Source organism: Triticum urartu, chromosome 2A (assembly GCF_056163025.1).
Source record: "Triticum urartu cultivar PI428250 chromosome 2A, HENAU_Tu73, whole genome shotgun sequence".
NCBI lineage: Eukaryota > Viridiplantae > Streptophyta > Magnoliopsida > Poales > Poaceae > Triticum > Triticum urartu.
In genome coordinates, this window is record NC_141874.1 from 601351815 (window position 1) to 601379641 (window position 27827).

Consider the following 27827-nt stretch of genomic DNA (forward strand, 5'->3'; position numbering starts at 1 on the left):
TCATCAATCACCAGAACCACTAAGGGAGAAATATGCCCTAACAACAGGCTTTTTCTGTATTTCCTCCATAAAAGCATGGTTAATAATGTAACTGACTGATGCCTATAACATGTGACCATGTTATCTTTAGCCAATGTAATAGCCAACATATATAGTAGTGGGATACAAGGAGGTGCTACTTTATTACCACATGGCCCACCATACACTGTCGCATAGCTTCTTGAAACTTGTACTACAGCTGTTTGTAAATCTGTAGTCCGCTTTATCTTATCTCTCCTAGTCTCTCTCATCCAACTCAGTAAAGATATAATATAATATTTAAAGTCTTACAGCCCGCCTATGTCACCTTATTATACTTGCTCTAATACACCCCCGATTCAGCGCCCTCCCACACATCCCAAACATCCCAACAAATCTGGACGAATAGACGAGAAGAGGGCGAAAGTAGGGGTTAGAGGATCTCTAGTAGATCCCGTATACCTTGTCCCACAAAATTCGATTTACAGGATACCTCAAAACATTTTTTTACTTTTTTACAATATGACTTTTGTTTCGCCAGAATAGATAATGTACAAAAAAGTTGTGTTCCCGGTAAAGTTACATCCCCCAATAAAAACCTAATCTAAAGTACAACATGATCTTTCAATACACATGTTGAGCTCGCATCGGTCGAGCTGTTGCTGCGGCGCCATTGCCGAAGGCTCCTCCCGCCACCGCTGTTGGCGCGCACCACGTCAAACGCGGCTGAGCTCCTGCTCGTGGCCGCGGCCGAGATCCTGCTCGCGCTAGCTAGCTAGCAAAACACGTATGCGGCTACCTACCTAGCAAATCTCGTACGTGGCTAGTTAGCACATTGCCGCTGGGTCGGTGGCCAATGGCGAGCGGCTGCGCCGACTTGCCGCGAGATTCGGCCGGAATTGAGCTCGGGAGGCCATGGCGCCAGCTGTGAGGGAAGCGGCTGGGGTTGAAATTTTCCTCCCTCCAAGGATAGAGGATAGTGCAAAAAAAAAGGGGCGAAATCCTGTATTGGACTCGTGGATACCGGATCCCACAAAAAATTTCTGAAACGGCCAGATTTGATGAATTTGTTTGGACGGAGATACGAGATGAATCCCGCAAATCATAGCGGACGGCCGGTTTGCAGGATCTACCACAGATGCTCTTATATACGCATCTGGACCGTCCGTTAAGCTCCCGTTTCTTAACCGGCACAAAAGAAAAGCACGCGAGACCCTCGCGCAGCAGCCTCTCCTCCCTGCCCGCGCCGCCATCTCTTCTCCCTGCCCGCCACGCGCCTCGCCGCGCCCGCAGCGCGATCTCTTCTCCCTGCCCGCCACGCGCCGCGCCGCCTTCCCTACTCTCGCCGTGCAGCACCGCGACCCCTACCCGCGCCGCGCCGCGTTCCCTACCCGTGCCGTGCAGCACCGCGACCCCTACCCGCGCCGCGCCGCCTTCCCTACCTGCGCCGTGCAGCACCGCGATCCCTACTCGCGCGGCGCCGCGCCGCCCCTCGCCGCCTTCCCTTCGTCCTACTCGTGCTGGGCGCCGCTACCGACGCCAAACCCTACGGTGCACCCTTCTTCCGCTGCTGTTACCTCTCCTATCTCCACTTTCTCGTTATCCCCTTGGGCCTTGGGTTTGTTCTGAATTTTTTGTGCCTCGGATGTAAAACTGGGACGAGGAAATTGCCATGTGGTTGTTTGGAGAATTTTGGTGCACCCTTGCAGTAACGCGTCGCCAAAGAATTTCTGTTGTTGTCGCTTGGGGAGTGGAAAGCTAAATGATATTCCATTTCTTTTAGATCAAACCAGCCGAGTAATCTTATTATCTCCTGTAAATTTGTGTTGAATCTGCTGCTTGTATGCACTTTGCCAAGTATTTCCTGCAAATTTTATCGTCATTTAGTTTTTCGATTGAGCACTTATTGTACACAATAACTTGGACATACTCTGACTTGGTTACTACCATGATTCAGGATTGACGACAAGTGTCAGAGAGACTAAAGCCTCAGGTCATAGTGGTGCGCCAATTCGGTAAGCCTCTTTTTCGTCTTCCTTTTTATATCATTTTTGTATCGATTTTCTTTTTAAATTCACGACTGACATATATATATATATATATATATATATATATATATATATATTTATATACCCTATTTCAGAATTCGGGAAAGAAAGGAACATCATAGGCCCCGTTTGTCGGATTATGTTTTAGCTTTCTCCTTGGATAAGCTAAGCCTCATCTAAACGGCCGGGTGGTTTATGCGAAGCAAAGAGAAAAAGTAGCCAACCGAACAGGAGAGAATTCCTTATTTGACACTACCTTAAAATGTGGTTCCTTATTTGACCCTGAAGAACTTTTTTTTTCTCTATTTGACATGTAGTCTAAATTTTCTTTCTTACGTGACATCGCCGTCCGTTTTGTTACACCGTTCCGTTAAATTGTTTTTGGATGGACCAAAATACCCCCGTGTTAGTAGCTAGCCCACAAGAAGTTTTGACCAGAGTTGCTAGCCCACAAGCCTGATCCCGATCTGGCCATCCTCTCGTCTCTCTGTTTCTTCGATCCCCCACCCCCAACCCTAGCGGCGGCGGCAGCGGGTTGCAGGCTCGTACAGCGGCGGCGGCGGCGTGAGCTGAGGGGCCATGGCTCAAGGGGTGGCTGCGGGCGGAGGATCAAGCACGGCTGCGGGCGCCGGAGCAAGCACCGCGGCGGACGGCGACCCAGGCACGGCGGACGGCGGCCAAGGCGGGGCTGGGGATGGCTTGTCGGTGAGGTCCGCTGCTGGCGGCCATGGTGCGGCTATGCAGCACTTGCCGATGAGCTCAGCTGCGGGCGCAGGCCATGGCGATGTTGCGGGCGGTGCAGGCCATGGCGATGCTGCAAGGTTGGGCGTGGATGCAGGCTTGGGCCACGGTGCGGCTGCAGACTTAGAAGGGTGAGTTCCTTCCACAATTTCTCTTCAAATGCAGGATTAGAAGGAGGAGCAGGTTGACCCATATCCAGTAGCAATGTTCATGCATAAGTTTCTCTTTTATGTACAGGATGGATCCAAATTCTTGTTATGTACTGAAAATTAGATTGCTTGGCAACCCAAAAAAAGCTAGAAAAGAGCCCATGTGCTTTTATTTCGAGAAGGTTATTGATTCCGACTTGACAAATTATGAAGATTTGGTTGAATCAATTATAGTGCAGTACCGGCCACGTTATTTGGAAGTTGTGCATGTTCACTACTATGATGAAGTTCTGAAAACGTTTCCAGAAATAAAATCAGACCAAGAGTTGATGTATATGTTTGAGAAACATGCTAAGTCAAAGATGGTGCAGATGTTCATTGTATATTGGGAACCCTCTGAACCATATGAGCCTATCATTGAGTATTATAGTGATGTGCATATCCAACCTAAGAACAACATAGACCAAGATGATGATAGTTATCTTCGCAACCCAATACCGGAGAATGAACATGTTGGGATTGATGAAGAGAATATGTATTTGAAGGAAGAACCTAAAGCTCTAAATATGGTTCTTTTTCCTGATAAAGAAAAGGACCAAGACTATGTTGCTGATGGTGAGAGTGAGGATGAGAGTAAGGATGAGAGCGAGGACGAGACTGAAGTAGAGGAGGATGAGGAGTTGCATGAGGTAAATCATGCCCCAAATATAGAGTATGATAAGGATGACCCTCCTATGACTGAAGGTTTCATATATCCCAATATGAAGGAGTTTAAGTTGGCCCTTTCTCAGCATGCTATCAAACATGAATTTAAGTATAACACAGAGAAGAGTGCACCATGTAGGTTCAGGGGCTATTGTAAAAGAAGAGATGAAGATAATTGTCCATGGAGGATACATGCTTCTACAACAGATGATTTGTGTACCGTAGTGGTAACTCTCTAACTTTGCTCGTTTGTAAACATTTCTTGCATGATTGTTTGAGAGTTTTTAGCTAACTAATTATATTCTTCTTTTGTAGGTGAAAAAAAACCCTTTTGGTCATGATTGCTCTAGTGCAAGAAGGAAAAAGAAGGTGAAGAATGCAACTAAGTACTGGATATGTGAGAAGGTGAAGGACTGGCTCATTGAAGATGCAACTCTAGGAGCAAAGGAATTGCGAAAGAAGCTTAAAGAACACCACAAGGTCAAAATCAACTACAAGAGAGTATATATGGGTAAGTTGCTAGCCTTGAAGCAACTATATGGTGATTGGGATATCAGCTTTGACAATTTGTATAGGTTTAAGGCACAAGTTGAAAGTTGTTGCCCCGGTAGCATAGTCCAGATTGATCATCACACAATAAATGGTAAAATCAGGTTTAGAAGAATTTTTGTTGCTATGAAACCTTGCATAGAGGGGTTCCTTAGTGGCTGCAGACCATATTTGGCAATAGATAGCACATTCTTGACGGGCAGGTTCAAGGGGCAGCTGGCTAGTGCTACCGCCGTTGATGGCCATAATTGGATGTATCTGGTTAGTTTTGGAGTCTTTGATTCTGAAACTAACAAGAATTGGATTTGGTTCATGCAATTGCTAAGACAGGCCATAGGATCACCAAATGTGTTGGCCATATGCACCGATGCTGGTCAAGCAGTAATGACAGGGGTGAAAGAAGTGTTCCCAGAGGCGGAACATAGGGAATGCATGTTTCACTTGGTGACCAACTTCAAGAAGAAGTTCCATGGGAAGGTGTTTGATGACCACCTTTGGGCTGCTGCTTACTCATGGAACCCATATTTATTTGACAAACATTGGGTTGCTATGGAGACAACAAAGCCAGCTGCAACTGCATATATAAGGAAGTGGCACAATAGGTTGTGGTCTAGGAGTCAATTCTCAACTATATGCAAGGTAGACTATGTAACCAACAACCTGGCCGAGAGCTTTAACAATTGGATTAAGCACCACAAGTCCTTGAACTTGGATGACCTCTTTGATAAGGCGAGACAATTGATTATGATATTGTGGAACCGAAGGAGAAAAGTAGCAAAGGAGTTAGATGGTTTGATTCTGCCCCACATAATTAAGAAGCTGAATGCAATGACCAGGGAATTAAACTTGGAGGTGGTAGAAGCTCAGAAGAAGTGGCTAAAGTAACTGCATTAGGTGGTAGTGGCTTTAGGTTTGTGGTCAACTTGCAAGAGGGGACATGTTCTTGTCGACAATGGCAAGTTTCTGGCCATCCTTGCAAACATGCTCTTGCATTCATCACGTCACTTAGCAATGCACACATACGACACTATGTGGACTTGTATTTCTCCGTTGACAAATATAGAGCAGCTTATGCCCAACTAATTCCAGCTATGCTGGACAAGACCCAATGGCCTAAATCTGACCATGGATTCTTCATGCATCCACCACTATTGAAGGCCACGGCTGGTAGGCGTAAAACTGAGAGGTACAAAGGTTGCGGTGAGAAGAAAAGGAAAAGTGGTCAACACTTATGCCCTATTTGTAAGGAATATGGGCATCATTGGCACAAATGTAAGAAGGGAAATCCAGAGGACATTTGTAACACCCCGGATGTAACTTTCCCAATTTGTACTACAACTCTTGCCGTTTCCGGTGTTAAGTTATATTTATTTCCTCGGGTTCGGGTTTTTTTGTCTCTGTGCGTTGTTATCGTTGTCATGCATCTCATATCATGTCATCATGTGCAGTGCATTTGTATACGTATTCATCTCATGCATTCGAGCATTTTCCCCGTTGTCCGTTTTGCATTCCGGCGCTTCGTTCTCCTCCGGTGGTCTTTTCTAGCTTTCTTTCGTGTGTGGGGATTAAACATTTCCGGATTGGACCGAGACTTGCCAAGCGGCCTTGGTTTACTACCGGTAGACCACCTGTCAAGTTTCGTATCATTTGGACTTCGTTTGATACTCCAACGGTTAACCGAGGGACCGAAAAGGCCTCGTGTGTGTTGCAGCCCAACACCCCTCCAATTTGGCCCAAAATCCACCTAACTCTGCTCCATGTTCTAGAGCGTTCGATCACGATCGCGTGGCCGAAAACCGCACCTCATTTAGACTCTCCTAGCTCCCTCTATGCCTATTTAAAGACCCCTCCGTTTTCTTCTTCTTCTTCCCCCCGAAACCCTAGATCTCATCATCGCGCCCGCCGGACATTTTTCCCTGCCGACGGACGTGTCCGCCCCGCCGCCTCCAGCCACCCACGCCTCGCCACGTGGCACCCGGCCACCGCCGCCGCCGCGGCCCGCCCAGGCCCGAGGCGGGCCCTCTCTCGCGCCTCACCGGGCCGCCCCACGCACCGCCGCCCTTCGCCTCGCCCGCCGCGCGCGCCGTCCGCCGTCGCCGCCCCGCCCGCCGTCCGCCGCCGCCGCCTCGCCCACGGGTCCCCGCCGCCGCCGCCGCCGGGCAGCGCGCCGCCCCGAGCCGGCCAGCTCCTCCGCCTCCTCCCGGCCTCGCCTCCCGTACGGATCCTGCCGCCCCCGGCCATCTTCTCGAACTCCGGCGAAGACTCCGGCGAGGGAACCGGCTGACCTCGTTTTGCGTGCAGATCTGAGATCCGTGAACAGTAACCCTAGAGGTTGTTTTTTTTCTAAGTCCCTGATATTTTTTTAGTCCAAGTGCCCCTGTTCGCGGCTCCGTAACTTCGCATCCGTAGCTCCGATTCATGCATATAGCATATCAAAATGTTCATCTCAGAGAGTACATCATTTCATTCCATTGCATCATTTTCATTTGAGTTCATCTTGATGCCCGAAATGCTGTTAGAAGAGGGCTACTTGAGTTAATTGTCAGATCTGCTACTCCGTTTAGCACTTTTGTCATTTTTGCCATGATTATTGTGTGCATGATATGCCCGTGAGTTCTACATGTGTTTTGTTAAGGGTTTTGTCATCTTTCCAGAGGTGCAACCCATGTATTTTTAGGATGTGTGTGGTGTCTTGTGCAAGCTTACAAAGTGGTGCACTTGCTAATTCTATTTTCAGGGACTTAGTGATTTCACTAAGTCCTGGAGCTGTTTATCTCATGATGCCATATGTTCTTGTTGTTTCCTAGTGATCCGTGCCTCTTTTGAGGATGATCAGTAAGGGAGTTTTGTTAATCTTGTAGTGCTATATCCATCCATGTCTTTGTTTGCAATTATGGAGCACCCTAGCTTGACTCAATCGAGCTCTACTTTTACTACTTTGTGAATCTAGGCAGATTGTCAACTTGTTTGCAATTTTGCCGGTGATGTAGTTGATTCGTGCATGCTATGCTATTGTTCTTACCATGTCTAGCTTGCATTTTGTGCCTTCTTGATGGATGTATGCTTGTCTTGCCATGACTTGCTCTGTAGTGAGTGCATCGAGCTCGTAAACATGCCTACTTGAGTTATATTTCAGCATGTGTCAGTTTTTCTCTAAGTCTGAAACTGATTATGTTTTTGCTATGTTCACATGCTTGCAATTGGATTTTCTGATCCCTTTTGGCTCAAGGTCATTAAGGGACTTTTTGTTAAGATCTTTGAGTAGCTCCATGCCATGCTTTACTTTGCCATGATCAGGTCCTGTAGCATGTAGTTTTGTTGCTCCGAAGAGGGCTACCTGATCTGAAATTCCAGATAAGTGTTGATTTCACTAAGTCTGAGATCTGTTTGCCATTTGCATTTTTGCCATGCTTGTTTGAACCTGTTAATGGATGATTTGGCCGTAGCTCAGTGCTAAACTTTTGTTAAGCATCTTGTGTGCATCCCTGCCATGTATTTTGTTGTCATGTTTGGGTGTTGTAGCATGTTCATCTCATTGCATTTAGATGCCTACTTGCTGTAAATCGCAGACCGGTGTCATTTTTGAATCGCTTGCCATTTCCAAACAGTAACTCCGATTCCGGCGTTCTTTATATCGTTTTCAAGCGATTTCATCTCATCTTTCCAGTGGAACACTTGGATTTCCAAGTTGAGGCCAGGTTCATGCGTTTTCCTGTCATATCTTGCATTTGGCATCCCGCATCACATCCCGCACAGCATATCATCATTTCATCATATTGCTTGTTCTTGCACGTGGTTGATTGTATCCTTGTTGCTTGTTTGTCTTGTTTGGGTAGAGCCGGGAGACGAGTTCGCTAACGAGGAGCCCGTTGAGTTTGCTTTCGAGAATCCAGTCAACTCTGACAACTGTGCAGGCAAGATGATCATACCCTCGAAATCACTACTATCTTTGCTATGCTAGTTTGCTCGCTCTTTTGCTATGCCAATGCTACGATGCCTACCACTTGCTTGCAAGCCTCCCAAATTGCCATGTCAAACCTCTAACCCACCAATGTCCTAGCAAACCGTTGATTGGCTATGTTACCGCTTTGCTTAGCCCCTCTTATAGCGTTGCTAGTTGCAGGTGAAGATTGGAGCCCGTTCCTTGTTGGAACATTTATTTACTTGTTGGGATATCATTATATTGCCATGTTATCTTAATGCATCTATATACTTGGTAAAGGGTGGAAGGCTCGGCCTCTCGCCTAGTGTTTTGTTCTACTGTTGCCGCCCTAGTTTCCGTCATATCGGTGTTATGTTCCCGGATTTTGCGTTCCTTACATGGTTGGGTTATAATGGGAACCCCTATATTTCGCCTTGATTAAAGCTTTTCCAGCAATGCCCAACATTGGTTTTACCATTCGCCACCTAGCCTTTTTTTCCCTTGGGTTCTGCAGACTCAAGGGTCATCATTATCTTAACCCCCCCCCCCCCCGCCCCGGGCCAGTGCTCCTCTGAGTGTTGGTCCAAACCGTCAGCCGCCGGTGGCTACCAGGGGCAACTCTGGGCTGGCCTACCGGAAGTTTAGACAATCTGAGTGTGCCCTGAGAAAGAGATATGTGCAGCTCCTATCGGGATTTGTCGGCACATTCGGGCGGTGTTGCTGGTCTTGTTTTAACCTGTCGAAGTGTCTTGAGTTACCGAGATACCGAGTCTGATCAGAACGTCTTGGGAGGAGGTCTATTCCTTCGTTGACCGTGAGAGCTTGTCATGGGCTAAGTTGGGACTCCCCTGCAAGGATTGAACTTTCGAAAGTCGTGCCCGCGGTTATAGGCAGATGGGAATTTGTTAATGTCCGGTTGTAGATAACTTGAACCTTAACTTAATTAAAATGAATCAACTGAGTGTGTTACCGTGATGGCCTCTTTTCGGCGGAGTCCGGAAAGTGGACACGGTGTTGGAGTAATGTTTGCGCAGGTTGCTCTCTAGTTCCTCACTCGCGCTTTGCCTCCTCTTCTCGCCCTCTTTTGCGAATAAGTTAGCCACCATACTTGCTAGTCGCTTGCTGCAGCTCCACTTACATATACCTTGCCATACCTATAAGCTTAAATAGTCTTGATCGCGAGGGTGCGAGATTGCTGAGTCCCTGTGGCTCACAGATTACTACTATACCAGATGCAGGGCCTGATGATTCCGCTCCAGGTGACGCGTATGAGCTCAAGTGGGAGTTCGACGAAGACTCAACGTTACTATGTTTCCTTTCCCGATGATCAGTAGTGGTGTCCAGTTGGGGGTGATTGGGACCGTGTCGCATGTTGGGTTCTCTTTTATTTTGGCGCCGTAATCGGGCCATGAGTGTTTGGATGCTGTAATGTTATTTATGTACTTGTTTGACGTGGCGAGTGTAAGCCAACTATGTTATCTCCCCTTTGTTGTTCATATTACATGGGATGTTGTGAAGATTGCCTAACTTGCGACATATGCCTTCAATGCGATTATGTCTGTAAGTCGTGCCTCGACACGTGGGAGCTATAGTCGCATCGAGGGTGTTACAACATTGCTGCAATGATGGTTGTGAGGTACTCCCTCCATTCCGAATTACTTGTCGCAGGTATGGATGTATCTAGATGTATTTTAGTTCTAGATACATCTATTTTTGCGACGAGTAATTTGGAACGGAGGGAGTAGTATAGATTTACTCATTTTTGCATTATTCTTCCAACCATGTTCAATACTTTCCTATCTCTTGTGTGTAGAGAACCACCAAAGAAAAGGACAAAGACAACCAAAACAGCTGAGTTATCCATTGTGCCTTGCGAAGATGGAGTACCAACAAGAATGTGTTTTCCCCCAAGGTTCGTAATTTTACACTTGTGCTCATAAATACATGAAAACAATGTTTGAATTGTAAGTACCTTTCTGCTCACCATAATAGCAAAAGCTTGGAAACTACAACCAAAAAAAGGGGGAAACATGCTAACTCTAGTGCTGGAGTATCAAAAAGGTGATTACAACTAGTTCAGATTTTGAGATTTAGTTAAATTAAAACTTGTTCTGTATTCTTATTGCTTTCTTCTCATCATAGCAAAAGCTTGAAGAATACAAACAAAAAGGGAAAAGGGGGGAAATCTGAATCGGTTCGATCCAAGAGGTATTGTTTCTCTTTTTAGTTGACATGTTATGAATATTTGTTTGTTTTCAATTGCTAAAAACTACTGCTGCCTTACATGCCTAAGTGCAGATCAAGAACCGGCTCAAAACATCCGGAGCCAATTTCCATCGAGTTTCCTATGCACGGCGATGAAACAAATGTTCCTGTGAAGGTTAGGGGCAAGAGTAAGGAGTGCACTGAAAAGATTCCTATGGTGCCACAAGACAGCCCAGCAATGTGCACAAGAAGCAAAAAATTTAACTCTGCAAGCCCTTCAATGAGCACAAGAAGCAAAAGGCGGCTCAGTTTGTGATTCTCATGTTTTCCTTAATGTCATGGTTACTTTTGGATGTCCTTTTGTGCTGCTCATGTGATGTACTTGTGGACCTGACCTCATATGTGAAACAGTATGTGATGCATGCCAACTAGTACTGATGTATGTGGTGAATGTGAACCTAAATGTGATGTATGTGTGAACATGGCTGCTTCTGTTTGTTGTTCATGTTGTGATGCATATTGTGTGTATATATGTACATATATATGTGAATTGTGTGAGATATGGGATCAAATTACAGGGGAGGTTTTGCCAAATTTTCATTTTTTGAATTAAAATGAGAGGACAATTTTTTGGATTGAAATCAGATCATTGTCCAAGTTATGGGGTCTCAATTGGTCATTTAACATGACCAAATATGTAACATAAGTGTATATATTGTAATGTACAGATTTTTGCTCACTTTATGCACCAGGGGTAAAAAGGTATTTTCACATCTGTCTTTAACACCGTTAGTGAACAAAATGCACTAGAGTGTCATATTGGGAAAAAAAAATTAGTGCATGTGTCAAACAAGGAAGAAAATTTTCTTCAGGGCCAAATAGGGAACCACATTTTAAGGTAGTGTCAAATAAGGAATTCTCTCAAAAGAATGAGAATAAAACAAATTGCAATGACTGTGGGTATGAACATTTTCAGCAATCAGCAGTCATGCATTTAAAAATGTCTGAGATGCTTCCGATTCCCCCACTAATTGAAACACCCTGATAAAAGCTCTAATTAGATCCAGCGACTCGGCAAAAATACAAAAAAGGAAAAGAGCTTCCACTAAAAGCAATTGGTACCGTTCTTTCCTTCTTATTTTCCGAAGGCAACCAATTTTCATCTCTCAAAGCTTCATCAGCTGCACATAGAGCATATATGCTATAAATCCCATTCTTTCCTAATTCTGATTTTCCGAAGGCACACAATTTGCATCCCTGAAAGACTCATCAGCTGCACACAGTGGCGGATCTAGGCCCCAGGCCCGGGGCGTGAGGCCCATTTTCTTTGTGGGCTGTAGGGAAAATACTGTAGCAACTGCTACAGTATACAAAGGGGGCCCGGGGCGCTGGGCTGGATCCGCCCATGGCTGCACATAGAGCATATGCTATAAATCCCGATATAGATCTACTGTCATGGAAACAAAAATGTTCAATAACCAATTCAAAATATGAAACAAAGTATAACTATGAGACATAAAACCTCACCAGTTACATATTAGTCATACGATAGCATCTCATCAGAACATAACAGATTTCCAATTGTAGAAGAGAGACAGTCGGTCGACCACAATGAACGTGTAATTAATAACTTCTATCTACTTAAATCATAGAGATACCTGGCAGAAGAAACGCCAAAAACAGGTCCAACAAAGTGTTGTGGCATTGTAGACTGTTACTCTAAATGGCACTGAAGATAAGGGTCCTTATATCAGTACTAGTTATCACATGACAGTATTGCAGCATTGTCTACGGGAAAGTATGTATAGTATGCTGAAACATAACAACCTTATTTAAATTTCTCTTGAGCGGCTTATACATGAAATCCAAGAATGCACCGATACAGATACATGTATTAGTATAAGGTTGATAAGGATACGTAAATTCGCCATTTCCTAAAAGCACCAATATGGGGATACACTTTTTTAGTTCACAAAAAATATATCATCACCATCAGCTCATTAAAATTCAGTTCATTGAATCAGTACACAACTTCATCAGCATTTTGTGCATAACATTACCATCAGCGAGGGTGAGTTACCGAGCATGGCACAGAGCAGGGTGACCTCGGCAGGTGTGGGCAGAGTGCTCACCAGTCCGGTCAGATCTGCCAACATCCCGAGCTCCACCATTGCAGGCAACTCAAAGTCCCGGCCTTTGGCAAGAGAACAAACACAACCAGCAGTCAACAAGATGAGAACAAGCAAGAAATCACGCTGGATCAAAAGGATGTCAAGTAGCAATTCATATATGATAAATCACAAGTGGAACAATCATGTGCAGAAAAGGGAACAACAATCCAATCTCACAGCGATAGTGGGAAAACCAATTTATACCAGATAGTTAGGCCTCGTGTCCACACCTCCTCATCAAAGAAATACACGGGAGTGACAACTACGAAACTAAAGCAAAACAACACAGAAGAAACCTACCCATGAGAATAGAAAAATAACTAAAATAATAATAATAGGAAGAGAATGAATGGAGTTACCATCAGCCAGCTAAGGTCTTGATCATTAGTTTCCTTTTATTTTGAGGGATTGATTGTTACTTTCCTACCCAGGCAAACATATAACTAATAATGTATATGCTGTGAAAGAAAAACAAGATATAGAGTAGCCTTAGAAATACTTCTCTTTTCCTACTTAAGTGATGGTGTACGAGCATGAATTAAATCTAATTTTGAGGGGTTGCATACCAGATTGTATTCAATAATTCATATGATAGCAAAAAAAATGCTTCCATCCTGACCTTTCACACCCAATAATTACTTGTCTTATCCTTTATAACATATTGTATATCTATTTCCCACATTAATATGCTCGATGTTTCTTTAATCGCTAATCCCTAGCACTACATGACCATCAGGTAATGTAGGTGCTGAACATTACGACTGATAAGCCTCTTGTCAGCAAAAACGCTTTAAAAGTCAACGCTGAAAAGATAGTACATCTACTGGAAGCAGCAAGAATGCAGCACACAATTACATACATATATCATTTATAAATATAATCTTCATTCCTACTCAACAATGAAACTGTGAGCGGGGATGCATAATATAAACACAGATGCAATAATTGATGTCTATATTTTACTGGGTGATGGGAACATGTAGGCTGCATCATACGAATCCAAAAGCAATTGGAATTCTGCAACGAGGCAAACAAATCGCTATGTGAGAATGACTCTTTCCTCGATAATGGCTGTTTTTATGTTTTGAACAAAACAATGGCAAAGCTTATAAGACCTTGTTTGGTCTGATCCTATGAGAGAATGTAAGCCCTGCCCAAATTGAACAACACTACAGAGGACTAAAAAACAGAGTGCAAATTCAGGAGGACTAAACCATTACATACCCAGTGGTCGTTCACATCGACTACCTTAGTCCTGCGCCGTTCTCCAACAGCACATCGTCCATGGCCATGGCCTCACACAACGTCGTCCAGCGCAGCAGCGATGCCTGCTGCACACGTTCTTCCAGTTTACGCTCCCCACATATCGCAAAAGACCAACGAAACACATGCGTGCACGAATCATTCAACAAGGTGGCCCAAATCAGTGCCAATTCAAGGCCAGCAGTAGCAAAAATCATGTACATAATGAGAATTTCAAAAGGAAAGATCATGCATATATATATTGAAGAAACACTAATAGACATGATTTTGAGGAATCCAAGAATCTCATAAAAGTTAAATGTCGAATGTATAGGGAATATTAGTATTATCTTTCTCATACCTTCTCTTCATTCTGGAAAAGACAATGATTAGAGATATATATACCATGCAGATAATTGAGATTTTGTTAACACGTGCTACACACATCAACCTGCACTGTGTTGGTAAATTATTCAGAAAATAAATAAATTGACATAGAGCAGGAAGAAATCATATTTCAGTCTTGTAATAGATAAACAGTATACCTATTATCCCATCTCAGTAAATATTGCCACTCAAGAGAGTAGTACAATAATCTGTACCAACAAAATAGGGCAGGTCATAACCAAAAGAGCTCTTTATTGAGAATCAGACCAAGAACCATAGAAAATTTAAGAAAGAAGACGGAAGATGAGGCATAGCTTACTGTGTGGTTGGACCCGATCCAGCCGAAGAGGAAACAATCAGGCATCATGGACCCTGTTGCGGAAGGCCTCTATGGAAAATAAGGACCCCAGCCGGCAGGGCGGTGTTGAGCAATGCCAAGAGGGAGACGTCGACGTGCTTCACACGCAGCCCCGGGACAGACTCCTCAAACACCTCCGCTGTTGTTCAACGACGGGTCAGCTACGTCTGTGCGTGCGTGAGCAAAGAGAAGAAGGTTCGGATCAGAGAGCGTACTGGCGTGTAGGAGGACTTGCGAAGAGAGCCCATCCTCGAGATGCCCGATCCATACCATACTGCATCCCGCGCAGCCGCCGTTGACCACCGAAGCACATCGTCCCTCTTCGATGGAGCCACCTTCGTCGCCAATTCCACCTCCCGAGTACCGCATCACCTGGCTATCTTCTTCATCTCCGTCAAGCCGACGCCTCAACGGCGTAGCCACAGGGGTCGCGATGTGGGCGCTGAAAAGGGAGGAGGTGGGGAGTGCTCCGGGGGATGCGTCGGTGCGCGGAGAGAGAGATAGAGAGGAGGTAAGGCTAGCTATACTGGGGTAAACTTATGTAGTAACTTAACGCATCCTAAGACAAATTTACTTATGTGGCAAGTATTTAATGAGGAAAGAGATGCTTAGAGTAACATAATATGTTACTGTAACATAGCGGTTCATGAGATAAAATGAGTCTATAAGACAATAAATGAAACAAACTATGACACTACTAAGATACTTTGCACTATGGGGTAGTAACTTAGACTAGTGTCATGCATATGACACTAGTCTAAATTACTCCCCACTATGACCAGCCTAAAGAGGATTAAAGGAAAGGCCCGTAATACTCCCGTAACCAGTCCGTTGATGTAGCATTTTCATTACATTCCGTATCTTAAGTGCTCGATTATTTTTTCTACCACGCTCCCGTCCGTAATTCTTGAGCCGGACTCGCCGGCAAAAGTTGATGAACAAATGCAACTTGTGGGACAAAAATATCTGAACCGTCAAACAGAACTGCGAGAGAAGACAAATGCCACGGCAAACGTGTGCAATGACCTAAGTCATTGACTGACCATGGCAGTACGAAGCACGCAGTGACCAGTGAACAAGCCACCGTCATCTCCGGATAGGCTCCCATCGGCACCCCCACACGACGTCCTGACCAGTAACCACCTACCAAAAACGAAACTGCCTTGCGTATATTTTCACCCGTACGATTTTGTACGACAAGACACAGGCCGGCCTGTTCCCAACGTTTGGGCCCACTACAAACTCACCCCGCTAACCCAAATAATTTACCACCACCACCTCTCCCTAACCTTCTCACTTCTTTACCGCCGCAAAATCCTCCTTCTCCTAAGCTTTTCTTCCCCCTCCCTCCGTTTTTAAACAAGCTCACCTCGCCGCACACCCCAAAAGCCTAGAGCCAAAACCCAAGCAGAGCAGACTACACACACAAGCGCTTCCACACAGAAGCAGCCGTGGCCATGGCCATGGCACTGCTCCTCCTTGCCACGGCGGCGTCGGCGGCGGTCGCCGGAGCCTCCTGGAGCCCGCGGCCAGAGGGCGACCTCGTCACCGGTCTCCCCGGGCAACCAGAGGTCGGGTTCAAGCACTACGCCGGCTACGTCGACGTCGGAACGGGCGGCGACAAGGCGCTCTTCTACTGGTTCTTCGAGGCCGAGAAGGAGCCGGAGAAGAAGCCCCTCATGCTGTGGCTCAACGGAGGTACGCACGCACGTCCTCATCCTAGCTCCGCAGATCTCTCGATTGCTGCCCACTCGTGATTCCTGCTTTCGCTTTCAGTGTTCCATGACGAACATTTCGATAATTTTAGCCTACTCGCGTAGCGGTGTCATGCGAAAAATGCAGGCGCAGAGTCCGGCCGTCGGTTGCAAACTCGCTAACCTACGCTAATTTTCCGGCACGGCACAGTGAGCCTCTTCAGTTTTCAGTTTCTAACTTGCTCATAACGTATTGCTACCAGCTTGTTTCTAGCAACATGTAGTAGCCTTTGGTTGATGTGCTCTTCCATTCTCCATCTTGTTCATTTCCTGCGCATCCATCCAAGTGTGCTGCTCATTTGGCAAGTCCTATTCGGAGAAGCTCGCTGGAGCCCTGCAGGCAGGTTCATTGCAGGGCCGCGTGGCCACCCTGTCTGTGGCGACGGAGGAATGGCGCTTTCCTTCCGGCAATAAAAGCTCAAAGGCAAAGGCGCCAGAATCCATCCACAGGGAAGGAGGCGAGGCATGCACTCAGATTCAGAGCAGCAGCAGGGAGGGGAGAGCATAGCATAGGCTCGCGGCGCAGAGGGAAAGACGCTGCAAAAGATGGCAAAAGGAGAAAAGAAGGCTCTCGAGGCAGCGCTACAGGAGAGCAGATCCTGTTCCTGCCCTGCCCTGCAGGCCCGGAAGAAGCTTGGCCTGCGCCGACGGACAGAGCTCGAGGGCCATGGCTCTAGAGGGAAGATGGGCAAATGGGGCACCCCACCGTGGGACTGGGACCTGCATTAAACCAAAAACAAAAGATTGTACTCATATCAGAAATGCCCTTGGATCCTTGCGGATTTACAAAGGTTAATAATTCCTGAGCCTCTGCTGCGGCGTGAGCATGTGTTTCTTCAGAGCCACTGCGAGAATATCTCGTAAGCGTTACGGCCTGATGTTACATCTTTGTCCCGGTATCCAGCACGTGCTGCTGCCATAGCTGCCAGGCGATAATCTTTTCTACGAGGATACTACTCAGGAGTCAGGAACGTGGATATGCATGCAAGGAGATTTTTCCCTAGGATAAAGAAACAGTTTTGCTAGAACTCATCTAGATGAGATATAATTTGGTCTCATTCATCTTTTATAGCCATTGGATGTGATGCTATAAGATGCTATAAGATGCGTGTATGCTGACGTGGATGTTATATGTTCTTGTTTTCCAAGTGAATGAGACCAAATTATATCTTATCTAGATGAGTTTTAGGTACTCCCGTCCTCGCCTTTGCGTCTGATTGCTCAGTAGGAACTGAACAGTAGTGTCATTTTAGCACAGCACCTAGACTAAACAATTCGACAGGCCATCCATCTCGCACCAGCCAGTGGATAAGACTGTCAACATATGTCCACAGCAGTCGACTGATCTGCAGTCGCCTCTTTACAACTGAATTATCTGACGGAACGAAACACGAAAGATAATAAATCCTTGTGTGATCACTGTATACCGTGCAATTGCAGGGCCGGGATGCTCGTCCATCGCCTACGGCGCGGCCCAGGAGCTGGGCCCGTTCCTGGTCAGGGGCTACGGCGCCAACCTCACCCGCAACGCCTACGCGTGGAACAAAGGCAACCACAGTGCCACTTCTCGCTGAACTCCATGAAGAGAAACGCCTGATCGCGTACGTACCTCCAAATTTTCACACTGTGCCGTTTGATTTTCAGCCGTGAACCTGCTGTTCCTGGAGGCGCCGGTGGGCGTGGGGTTCTCCTACACCAACGAGACGGCGGACCTGGGCCGCCTCGGCGACCGCGTGACGGCGCAGGACTCGCACACCTTCCTCCTCAACTGGCTCGCCAAGTTCCCCGAGTTCAAGGGCCGCGACTTCTACATCGCCGGAGAGAGCTACGCCGGTACGTACTATACTTTGTACGGGCCCTGGGTCTGAAGGACCAGCAGTGCTAAACACATCTTACATTATGAGATGGAGGAAGTGCTGCGTCGTAATCTGTGGGTAAAGATGATCTGCTGATGAAGCTGCCGTGATCTGCTTTGCTGCAGGGCACTACGTCCCACAGCTCGCAGATCTCATCTACGAGGGGAACAAAGCGGCGGGCAGAGGCAGGATCATCAACCTCAAAGGTTTCATGGTAAGCTCCACCCCGAAAGGGTAACTGGTCCATCTTGTTATGCCTGCAATCATGCCATTAGGATTGCCAAGTGGCACGTGAAACAGCTTCCATACTCGCGTGCCTACGATCATAGTTAGTTAGTGAGTGGCCAAGAAAGATAAAGAGGAAAAGGTAAAAAAGAGCGTGATAGGAGTGAAAAGATTCAGTGCCGCGGAAAGAAGATTATTCCAAAGATGGCCACGAGCGTGCCTACGGATCTCCACTACGTAGTATCTTTGCTCGCTTTAGCTCGCGGCCAACTGCCTGTGCCAAGCCCTTTCTACCCGCGGTAATAATTCCACGCATGCATCGCGCGCACCTGCGAACGTATCCGCTTTTGTACTTGAGCCTGCGACGATTTCACCTGCGCCGTTGTTCGTTCGTGCGTTTTTTCCCATGCTTTTCTGGTGTGGATTACAGTAATTGATTCAGAGGTGATTGGGTCGGATTGTCACAGATTGGCAACGCGGTGCTGAACGACGAGACGGACCAGCTGGGCATGGTGGAGTACGCGTGGAGCCACGCCATCATCTCCGACGAGCTGCACTCGGCGGTGACGCGGGAGTGCGACTCCTTCAAGGAGGAGGCCGACGGCGGCAGGCCCGGCAAGGGCTGCTCCTCCGCCGTCCGCGCCTTCATGGGCGCCTTCGACGACATCGACATCTACAGCATCTACACCCCGACGTGCCTCTCCCCCTCCGCCGCCGACGCCTCCCCGGCGCCGCGCCCGTCCAGGCTCGTCGCCGCGCCCCGCCTCTTCTCCCAGCACGTACGTCGCACTCCCTGACATCTCTGATAGAGTACAGTGTGTGCAAGAAAGAAAATAAGCGTCTTGTGGTGGTGGTGGTGCGTGCGCAGGAGGCATGGCACATGATGAGGCGTGCGCCGGCGGGGTACGACCCGTGCACGGAGGCGTACGTGAGCAGGTATTTCAACCGCCAGGACGTGCAGCGCGCGCTGCACGCCAACCGGACGGGCCTCAAGTACCCATACTCGCCTTGCAGGTTGGTGTTGGTACCCTACCCTACCCAACCCACGCTCTCTTCTCTGCTCTGCTCTGCTCAACCCATCCCGGCAGCACGCAGTCAATACTGCACCTGCACGCTACTCTGCCTGCGATCCTTCCAGCTCGTGGGCTGCACGGCAATGTGCTTCTGCCAGTACAAATGGACCCCAGTCCACCTGCTACCAGCCATGGAGTGTAATGGCGGACGCCCCGTCCCCAGATCTGATGTTGCAACTTGCACCTGCAGGCTAAATTTCGTGTTTTGACTATTTTTTGATATCTATTCGAGATCTGACCTTAGTCTGATAAAATTTCGAGATCTGACTCTTTTGCTATCGTCAAAGTTCATGTCGGTAGGATGTTAGCGGTAGGATCTAATAACCTACTGTCAAGGTCCCTGACGATAGGGTTGCATGCCCTACCACAAAATTCTCCAAAATGTTAAACACAGTGCGTGCTCGGGCCTACCGCCAAGTAGCTTGGCGGTAGGATTGTATAGGCTACCGCCAGTATGTTTGACGGCAGAGATGCTTCCTACCGCCAAGGTCCCTGGTGATAGGCTGTTACACCCTACCGCCATGGACCCTGGCAGTAGCAAAAGGGTCAGATCTCGAATTTTTTTTAAACTAGGGTCAGATCTCAAATAGGTTTCAGAAAAGGGTCAAAACATAAAATTTTGCCGCACCTGCATGCATTGCATTCATCCTTCTGTGTAGCACGCGTAGTACTGCCCATGTGGTTTACCATCTACTCCGTACTACCTACCGCAAAGATGCACGGTTTCAGTATACTTATAAGCTATGTAGTATGTACGTAGCCGTCAGTAACCAGACCGGACGAATTGTTTGTTTGTGGTGCAGCGCGGTGATAAGTAAATGGAACGACTCGCCGCCGACCGTACTCCCCGTCCTCAAAAAGCTCATGGCCGCCGGACTGCGCATCTGGGTCTACAGGTACTGAAAATCTTGTGAAAAACCTTCTATCCGAAACTATGGCAATTTAAACTTTTAGATGCAGCGGCGACACGGACGGGAGGGTGCCGGTGACGTCGACGCGGTACAGCGTGAACGCGATGAAGCTGCGGGCGCGGGCGAGGGGCGGGTGGAGGGCGTGGTTCTACCGGCAGCAGGTGGGCGGGTGGGCGGTGGAGTACGAGGAGGGGCTGACGCTGGTGACGGTGCGCGGCGCCGGGCACCAGGTGCCGCTCTTCGCGCCCGGCCGCTCGCTCGCCATGCTCTACCACTTCCTCCGGGGCCAGCCCCTGCCGCCGGCCTCCACCCCACGCTAGCGCAAGTGTGTGTGTGGTCCATTCTTCTGCTCAGCAAAGCTACAAGCAAGTGCTTCATACGTAGTTGCTAAAAAAAAGTGCTTCATTGGGTAGCGTTGTTGTATGCCTATAACAGATGTGGCGATATCAATGTGGGATTTTCATGGGAAGCTAAAAGTGTATTTTACCGGAACTGTCGAGCATTGCCGTGTATCAGTTTATTACCAGCCATAAGAACAACTCTAGCTGATCTGTAAAACCTCGCTGGCCCGTATAACTCCGGGCGTTTTACGCGATTTGCTTTTTTTTCGGCTCGAGCATATCCGATAAAAAAGGCCTGACTAGTAAATTTTTATATGCGGCCCGTATATTCTCCTCGTCTTACCACTCGCATCCGGCATTTCCCCCACCCGCCTCCGCCGCAATCCCACCAACTCCGGAAACCAACCCTCCCTACTTTGGCGCCTGATTCCCGCACGCACATGCTTTTAGAGCAGATCCATGGCTAGCGAAGGTCGCGGGCATGGGGGCCACAACAGCTCATCGCCGCACTAGCGCCCCCGGCACGACACCGAGCCGGCTGCTTCAACCGGCCTGCGGTCGAGCCGGGGCGCTCGAAGCAGGCCAGAGAGCGTGGAACAAGTTCGACGAGATTGGGGACGCGCTTTGGCCCATCACAAAGGGTCTCCACGAGGCGGAGATCGACCTCCACGCCCCGAAGGAGGCAGTGGCGGCCTGTAAAGACAACGTCAAAACGCAACTCGTGGTGGTGAAGGAGGGGGTACAAGTACAACCTCGTGTGTGTCCTCTACAAGTCGGTGACCGACGAGTTCTACCTAAACATGAAGCCCTAAACTAGTTTAGATTAGGCTAAGGAGATTTCGAGAAGACTCGGTTTGGGAAAGATCATTGTTAAAGCTTGCGAAGTTGATCGTGCGGGTGAGGCTGATTTGAAATATTTGTTAGACATGCCAAACCAGGATTTATCTATAATGGGGTTTCAGAATATTCGGGAGATGATTGCCATTATGTCATGTCATTTGTGATGGGAAGGGCGCAAACTAGTGCATAAAGAGAGCATTCAAGATGGCAAACAGATTTCAATGAGGATACAAGCTCTTACGGCTAATTATGTTGTTGCATGTGGGGGGGAGTTGGATTTGCTGGCGGGGAGATTTGTGAAACAGGGTACGGCTCGCTGTTCTAAGGAACGATGAAGGTGATTTTGTTACATGAGGTTTTTGAAAAATAAATCATTAGGGCTCGTGGTTGGATTCGCCGCCGGGGGGATTTGTGAAACAGGGTATGGCATGGGCTACTCTGAGGAACGATGAAGGTAATTTTATTGCAGGAGGTTTTTGAAAAATAGATCATTATGTGGACGTTCTAAAAACATAAGCTTGGGCTGGTGGTTGGATTCACTGCTGAGGGATTTGTGAAACTACGGCGTGGGCTGTTTTGAGGAACAATGAAGGTAAATAGATCATTATGTGGACGTTCTAAAAACATAAGCTTCGGCTCGTGGTTGGATTCGCCGCCGGGGGGAATTGTGAAACAGGGTACGGCGTGGGTTGTTCTGAGGAACGATGAAGGTAATTTTATTGCATGAGGTTTCTGAAAAATAGATCATTATGTGGCCGTTTTAAAAACATAAGCTTTGGCTCGTTGTTGGATTTGCCGCCGGGGGGATTTGTGAAACATGGTACGGCGTGGGTTGTTCTGAGGAACGTTTAAGGTAATTTTATTGCAGGAGGTTTTTGAAAAATAGATCATTATGTGGATGTTTCAAAAATATAAGCTTGGGCTCTTAGATTTGGCTTATCCCTACATAAGCTTGGGCTCTTAGGCTGGTCATAGTGGGGAGTAACTTAGACTAGTAACATGCTTATGTTACTACTCTATGTTAGTGCCTTCATAGTGGAGAGTAACATATATGTGGTGTCATGCAAGCCATCATTTATTAAGACGTAGACTCATTTTGCCTTGGGATGTGTTATGTTACAATAACATATTATGTTACTCCAACTATCTCTCCTCATTAAATACATGCCATGTAAGCAAATTTTTCTTGAGATGTGTTATGTTACTTGCTAAATTACTCCCACTATGATCAGCCTTAGACTGGTCATAGTGAGGAGAACTTAAACTAGTGTCATATGCATGATACTAGTCTAAATTACTACCTTCATAATGCAAAGTAACATGATAGTAGTGTCATAGATGGCTTCATTTATTAGCTTGTAGACTCATCTTGTGTTGGGAAACGCTATATTACAGCAACATATTATGTTACCACCTCACATTAAATACTTGCCACATAAGCAAAAATTTCTTGGAATGCGCTATGTTACTAGCTAAGTTACTCCCACTATAACTAGCCTTAGATTTAGCCTATCCTTAGCACAACGGGCGAGATGAAATCGCCTCGTCATAAATTCTAATAATCTAGACATCATTGAAACTATGAATAATGACAGACGGTCAGCAGAAGTAGTAGCGGCAGTTTTTGATAATGGCTATTTTTTGAAATCGCCTCGTCATAAATTCTAATAATCTAGACATCATTGAAATCATGAATAATGACAGACGATCAGCAGAAGTAGCAGCGGCAGTTTTTGATAATTGCTATTTTTTAGCTTGTGATTTTCTTATTTGTAGGTTTGAACATTGTAATAAAGAAGCAAATAAAGTTACCCACAAGCTTGCTAGACTACTGTTGATTGGTTTGAGGAGCCTATGAATGAAATTGTACCTTTCCTCACAAACGATGTATCTATTATATCGGTGAATAAAGTTTATATTTTGTTTTAAAAAAAGGTTTTATCTACTACTCCCTTCGTCCCATGATGTAAGACGTTTTTTACACTAGTGTAGTATCAAAAAACGTAGTGTCAAAAAATGTCTTACATTATGGAGACGGAGGAGTATGTTTCACAATATAAAATCGTTTTTTAAGCTAGAATAAGTTGAAAAACAATCTTATATTATGGAGACGGAGGAGTATGTTTGAACTCCGGTGAACTAATGATGGCGTGAATTTCAAATATGTAGTATGGTTTTATAGGATCTCTAGAGTTGCTCTGAACAAGAACTTGTCACAGAAACAGAACATGGTAACATTGAATACTGAGGCTGACATGCACATGCTCGTACACGCGGCAGCCGCTGCACCGTACTGGTTTTGTGGTACACCGTAAGGTCGGTTTCCCTCTAAAGAAATATATTCTTTACGAAGAGAGTATCAAGAAGCTGGATATACCATAGGAAAATTCAGGATCTCGATCTAAGGAAAGCTCCAATAATGCTCAGGTTCGTTCCTAGGACCTCTTTGTATGATTTTCTCACTCACTTGCAACGACCACAATAACACAATAAGGCTGGGGAAATTCCACAACATGGCAACTTGACAATAGATATTTACCCATCATGTTAGTTGCTATCAGTACTACAAAGCCCTTGTCAACAGATAAAGCAATTATTGTTGCTTCATCTGCCCAACTAAATATTGTCTAGCCCGCTGAGGACTCAAATTGGGAGTAAAATTGACTACACCAGTTAACTGCAGAGCTCAACTGAAGGTTTTCTTCCCTTAGAAAACCAATGAGAAATAAAAGTGACAGGCTCACAGAAGCATAACAATCAGCAATGACAAACTAGCATAAAAACATGGACAAGTTATAAACTTGTTAGGCACAGTTTGCTTGACATAACCACATCCTGATTATAACAATCAGAGAAATGAACAACACCCTCAACGAAGTGGTAAGCCATCACAGAAGCAACATGTCTAGGCCTCGAGAGAAACAAGTCAGGTTTGGTGAGAGAGAAATAGTGAACCGGTGCAGTGATACATCAAAGACTACAATGGTAACATAAAATATCTCGAGACAGACATTAATACTTCAGATTTGACATAGTACAAAGAATGTAGAAGTCCTTGCACAATATCATAGGTCAAACAAAATGCATGTGCAAAGGATCAGGTATAGGAGGCTATCGCATAAGAATAATTGATTATATAGCACCATCCTAGTTGTTATGAGAACAATTAGGCATATTTCAAAAAAAAAAATTAGGCAGGGAAAGTGGATGACCTTGGTTAATACTTCCTCCACTGAACCATCAACGCTCACCTTTTCCGTTATATCAACATGAGAACAAAATTCATTGTTCCAAATATCGGCCAGTTAATCGCTACTGGGTGGGTCACCTAATAGCTGATTAATTGATTTATCGGCCAATTAACTGGAAAACTCGCCATCCTTACTCAGCACCCGACAATATGGTACCAGTTACCGATATCCTGAACAGTGACAATTTGTAACATCTAATCTACAGTTCACCGCAGAAATCAAGCAGAATATGTTTGGAACTCCAGACCATAAAACTTGGTTGAACTGAACATCATGCTGGTGGCTTACACAATTTTACTAATTTAGCTGCCAAAGATTATGCAGTCTATCCTTCCACAACTGGCGGTGGCTTACATGATTTTACTACTCCCTCCGTCCCAAAATAAGTGTCTCAACTTTGTACTAACTCCGAAAACCACAAAGCCCGGTAAAAACTGAGAAAACAAAAGAAATAAAAGACAAAAACAAAAATAGGACACGAGAGCTTAGGGATAGGGACTAGAGGAACACATGCACACAAGACATCAAGGAATATCACCTAATCCAAACACAAGAGTGCCAACTGCCAAGGCCCAAGACGATCAGACGAAGCTCAAGAGCAACCGATCTAACCAGCACACACTCAAAGAGAGTCAGCCAAACCAAGCCTGGCCAAACACAAACTTTTAGATCTAACAGGAGTGCTGCAAATGTGCCATCCAGCTACAGGGCATAATTTCTGTAAACCTATAAGGTAGTCAAATATTTTGTTGTTCGAAATTTAGGTACGCCTTCAAGGTCCAAACTATGATGCATATTAGAAGTCTCTTAAGCATATTTGTGCCATGTGTATATCAAGCATAAATGGGCCAAATACTGCTGCCAGCCAGGCCAGGAAGCCTCTCATTAGATGATTTATGTCTAGTAGAAAGTGCCACTTAAGAACTGCTAAGAGGTCCTATTATGATTGGATGAACAGATGTACAGTAAACCATCTACAGACCCGTTGACCTATATTAAACTCTAATGAACCATTCAAAATTAGCATTATTTCTGATGAGCCTAAAATTCTCACACCAGATGGTCCATGCTATAGACTTGAATAAATATAAGCTATACCCAAAGCTCAAACAGACAAGGTACTGCTTACATATTACTCCAATACTGGACAATTTCGCAGGAATGTGCTCCATACGAGACACCTATTAAGGAAACAATGGATCCTCAAACTTTATTGCCAGTAACATACATATATGCTGCATAAGGATAGCACCAGGAGAATGCTAGAAATCTCTGTATATAACAGACGTGGTACAATAATATGGCCGACTGACTACTGTGTACTCCCTCGTTCCATAATTCTTGTCATGGTTGGAACGGAGGGAGTATTAGTTAACTTATGGCTCAATTCATATGGTTTGACCTATCAAATGCAAAAGCAGTTTGTCACAATGGGTTTGTTTTCAGTGATAGGCTGCATGTTCTTCTATTATACTAGTAATATAAAGGTAAAGGTACTATTACAGATTAATGCCCTTGAAAGATAGTGGTCATCAGTGATATATTACTAGTAGCATTGAATTAAACAATAAAGTTGTTTCTTTACAAAAGACAAACTGGACAGCATTGATTGTATGAAATTCCAACTGATGGATGACTCTTGGAATGAAATAAAATAATGAAGGAGGCAAAACTAAAATTATGGTATCAACTCATTAAATGAAATCACATACATCAACAAGGCGCAACTAAAATTATCGAACACAAGATACAAGAATCACCAATTAGAAATTTGTTTTATACCATTCCCAACTTGCTCCAATAGGCCAACAAAAAATGTGCCTACTGTTGTAAACATGCCGCATTTATCCTTTGTGTTGGGCTACCTTGATTTCAGACAAACATAACATCAACTGTGATATGGCTATAAGTAAGCAAGCAAGGATTGCATCCATCATCAGCAGCAGATTAATGCAAGTAGCAAAACATCAGCTTAGCTAGTGATAAACCGTCTGCCGCAGAATAACAAGTTGTAACCTTATGTAAGAATTAAGCATTGAATGTTGAAATCCAACAAGACAGCTACAGGAACGCAAAAAGGATTGCACCTTGCAACCACCCATCAAGCTGGAGACGGCTCCTCTGTTCCCTTGTTTTCCCCTCCTCCGGCGTTCTTCGGCGGCTCGCTGCTCACGGCATCAGAAACGAGTGAAATTGGGCGGTGCTCGATGACCTCATCGATGAGCCCCCAGGCGTGCGCCTCCACTGGGTCCATAAACATGTCCCTCTCCATACACTGCTCGATGCGGTCGATGGCCTGGCCCGTGTGCTTGGCGTAGATCTTGTTGAGGCGGTCGCGCACCTTGAGGATCTCCTTGGCCTGGATCGCAATGTCGGAGGCCTGCCCGGAGGCACCGCCCGACGGCTGGTGGATCATAACCCGGGCGTTGGGCAGCGCGCGCCGCTCGCCGGGCGCGCCGGCGGCGAGCAGCAGCGAGCCCATGGAGGCGGCCTGGCCGATGCAGAGCGTGGTGACCGGGGAGCGGATGTACTGCATGGTGTCGTAGATCGCGAGGCCCGCGGTGACGACCCCGCCGGGGGAGTTGATGTAGAGGTGGATCGGCTTGGCGGGGTTCTCGGACTCGAGGAAGAGCAGCTGCGCGACGACGAGCGAGGCCGTGTCGTCGGCGATGGGCCCGTGGATGCAGACGATGCGCTCCTTGAGGAGGCGGGAGAAGATGTCGTAGGCGCGCTCCCCGCGGGAGGTGTGCTCGATGACCATGGGGACCAGCCCGTACTCGCGGCGCGGGGCGTGGCCCGCCGCCGGGGAGGGCGAGAAGAAGGCCCGCGGGGCGGCGGCGGAGGCGAGGCGGCGCAGCATGGCGGCGGCGCTAGGGTTTGGGGCCGGGTTTAGGGGATTGGGTCTGGTCTTGGGTCCCGGCGCGGCGAGGTGAGACCGAGACGGCGGGGTGGGGAGAGGTGAGGTTGGGGTTAGGGTCAGACGAGTGGGGCCGTGGGGAAGCATGGTGGGGTCGGGAGGGGGTGGGTTCGTGGGGACGCCATTGGTGGGGGTGGCTTGTAGGTGAGAGTGAGGCTACAAAG

At 46.5% G+C, this 27827-nt stretch overlaps 2 protein-coding genes, 1 long non-coding RNA gene and 1 pseudogene across 22 annotated transcripts; 2 read left to right on the forward strand and 2 right to left on the reverse strand.

Annotated features, from left to right (window-relative positions):
• The first annotated feature begins 1493 nt into the window (after nucleotides 1-1493).
• Nucleotides 1494-10947, forward strand: LOC125539089 (uncharacterized; annotated as a pseudogene). Its single transcript, XR_015617049.1, has 10 exons — nucleotides 1494-1569; nucleotides 1976-2033; nucleotides 2162-2938; nucleotides 3045-3888; nucleotides 3977-5505; nucleotides 9746-9768; nucleotides 9946-10044; nucleotides 10125-10193; nucleotides 10275-10340; nucleotides 10431-10947. The product of XR_015617049.1 is annotated as an uncharacterized LOC125539089 (transcript).
• Nucleotides 10948-11178: 231 nt separating this feature from the next.
• On the reverse strand, nucleotides 11179-15004 carry LOC125539090 (uncharacterized). 18 transcript variants are annotated; one of them, XR_007296660.2, is made up of 6 exons: nucleotides 14711-15004; nucleotides 14457-14634; nucleotides 14296-14346; nucleotides 13733-14206; nucleotides 12868-12966; nucleotides 11179-12778 (listed from the first exon to the last, which is right to left on the reverse strand). It is a non-coding gene; the product is annotated as an uncharacterized LOC125539090 (long non-coding RNA). The 18 variants fall into 18 exon arrangements; XR_015617059.1 differs by having other exon boundaries at nucleotides 11179-12531; nucleotides 12713-12778; nucleotides 12868-14206; XR_015617064.1 differs by having other exon boundaries at nucleotides 11179-12066; nucleotides 12165-12271; nucleotides 12398-14206.
• A 795-nt stretch (nucleotides 15005-15799) lies between these two features.
• Nucleotides 15800-20806, forward strand: LOC125539091 (serine carboxypeptidase-like 35). 2 transcript variants are annotated; one of them, XM_048702460.2, is made up of 8 exons: nucleotides 15800-16193; nucleotides 17690-17797; nucleotides 17894-18082; nucleotides 18231-18319; nucleotides 18798-19109; nucleotides 19199-19344; nucleotides 20207-20299; nucleotides 20358-20806. In XM_048702460.2, the coding sequence occupies exons 1-8, from the start codon at nucleotides 15953-15955 to the stop codon at nucleotides 20632-20634; spliced, it is 1455 nt and encodes a 484-aa protein (XP_048558417.1). In that variant the 5' UTR covers nucleotides 15800-15952; the 3' UTR covers nucleotides 20635-20806. The 2 variants fall into 2 exon arrangements, with proteins under 2 accessions (XP_048558417.1, XP_048558418.1); XM_048702461.2 differs by having other exon boundaries at nucleotides 15802-16193; nucleotides 20364-20806.
• Nucleotides 20807-26494: 5688 nt separating this feature from the next.
• Nucleotides 26495-27810, reverse strand: LOC125539092 (uncharacterized). Its single transcript, XM_048702462.2, has one exon. The coding sequence runs from the start codon at nucleotides 27748-27750 to the stop codon at nucleotides 26848-26850; it is 903 nt and encodes a 300-aa protein (XP_048558419.2). The 5' UTR covers nucleotides 27751-27810; the 3' UTR covers nucleotides 26495-26847.
• Nucleotides 27811-27827: the final 17 nt, after the last annotated feature.

Coding starts and splice junctions, on each gene's coding strand:
- LOC125539091 (XM_048702460.2), top strand. CDS start 15,953: ATGGCCATGGCACTGCTCCTCCTTGCCACGGCGGCGTCGGCGGCGGTC. Junction 17,798..17,893: donor CGCCTACGCGTGGAACAAAG/GCAACCACAGTG, acceptor TTTGATTTTCAG/CCGTGAACCTGCTGTTCCTG. Junction 18,083..18,230: donor CGCCGGAGAGAGCTACGCCG/GTACGTACTATA, acceptor GCTTTGCTGCAG/GGCACTACGTCCCACAGCTC.
- LOC125539092 (XM_048702462.2), bottom strand. CDS start 27,750: ATGCTTCCCCACGGCCCCACTCGTCTGACCCTAACCCCAACCTCACCT.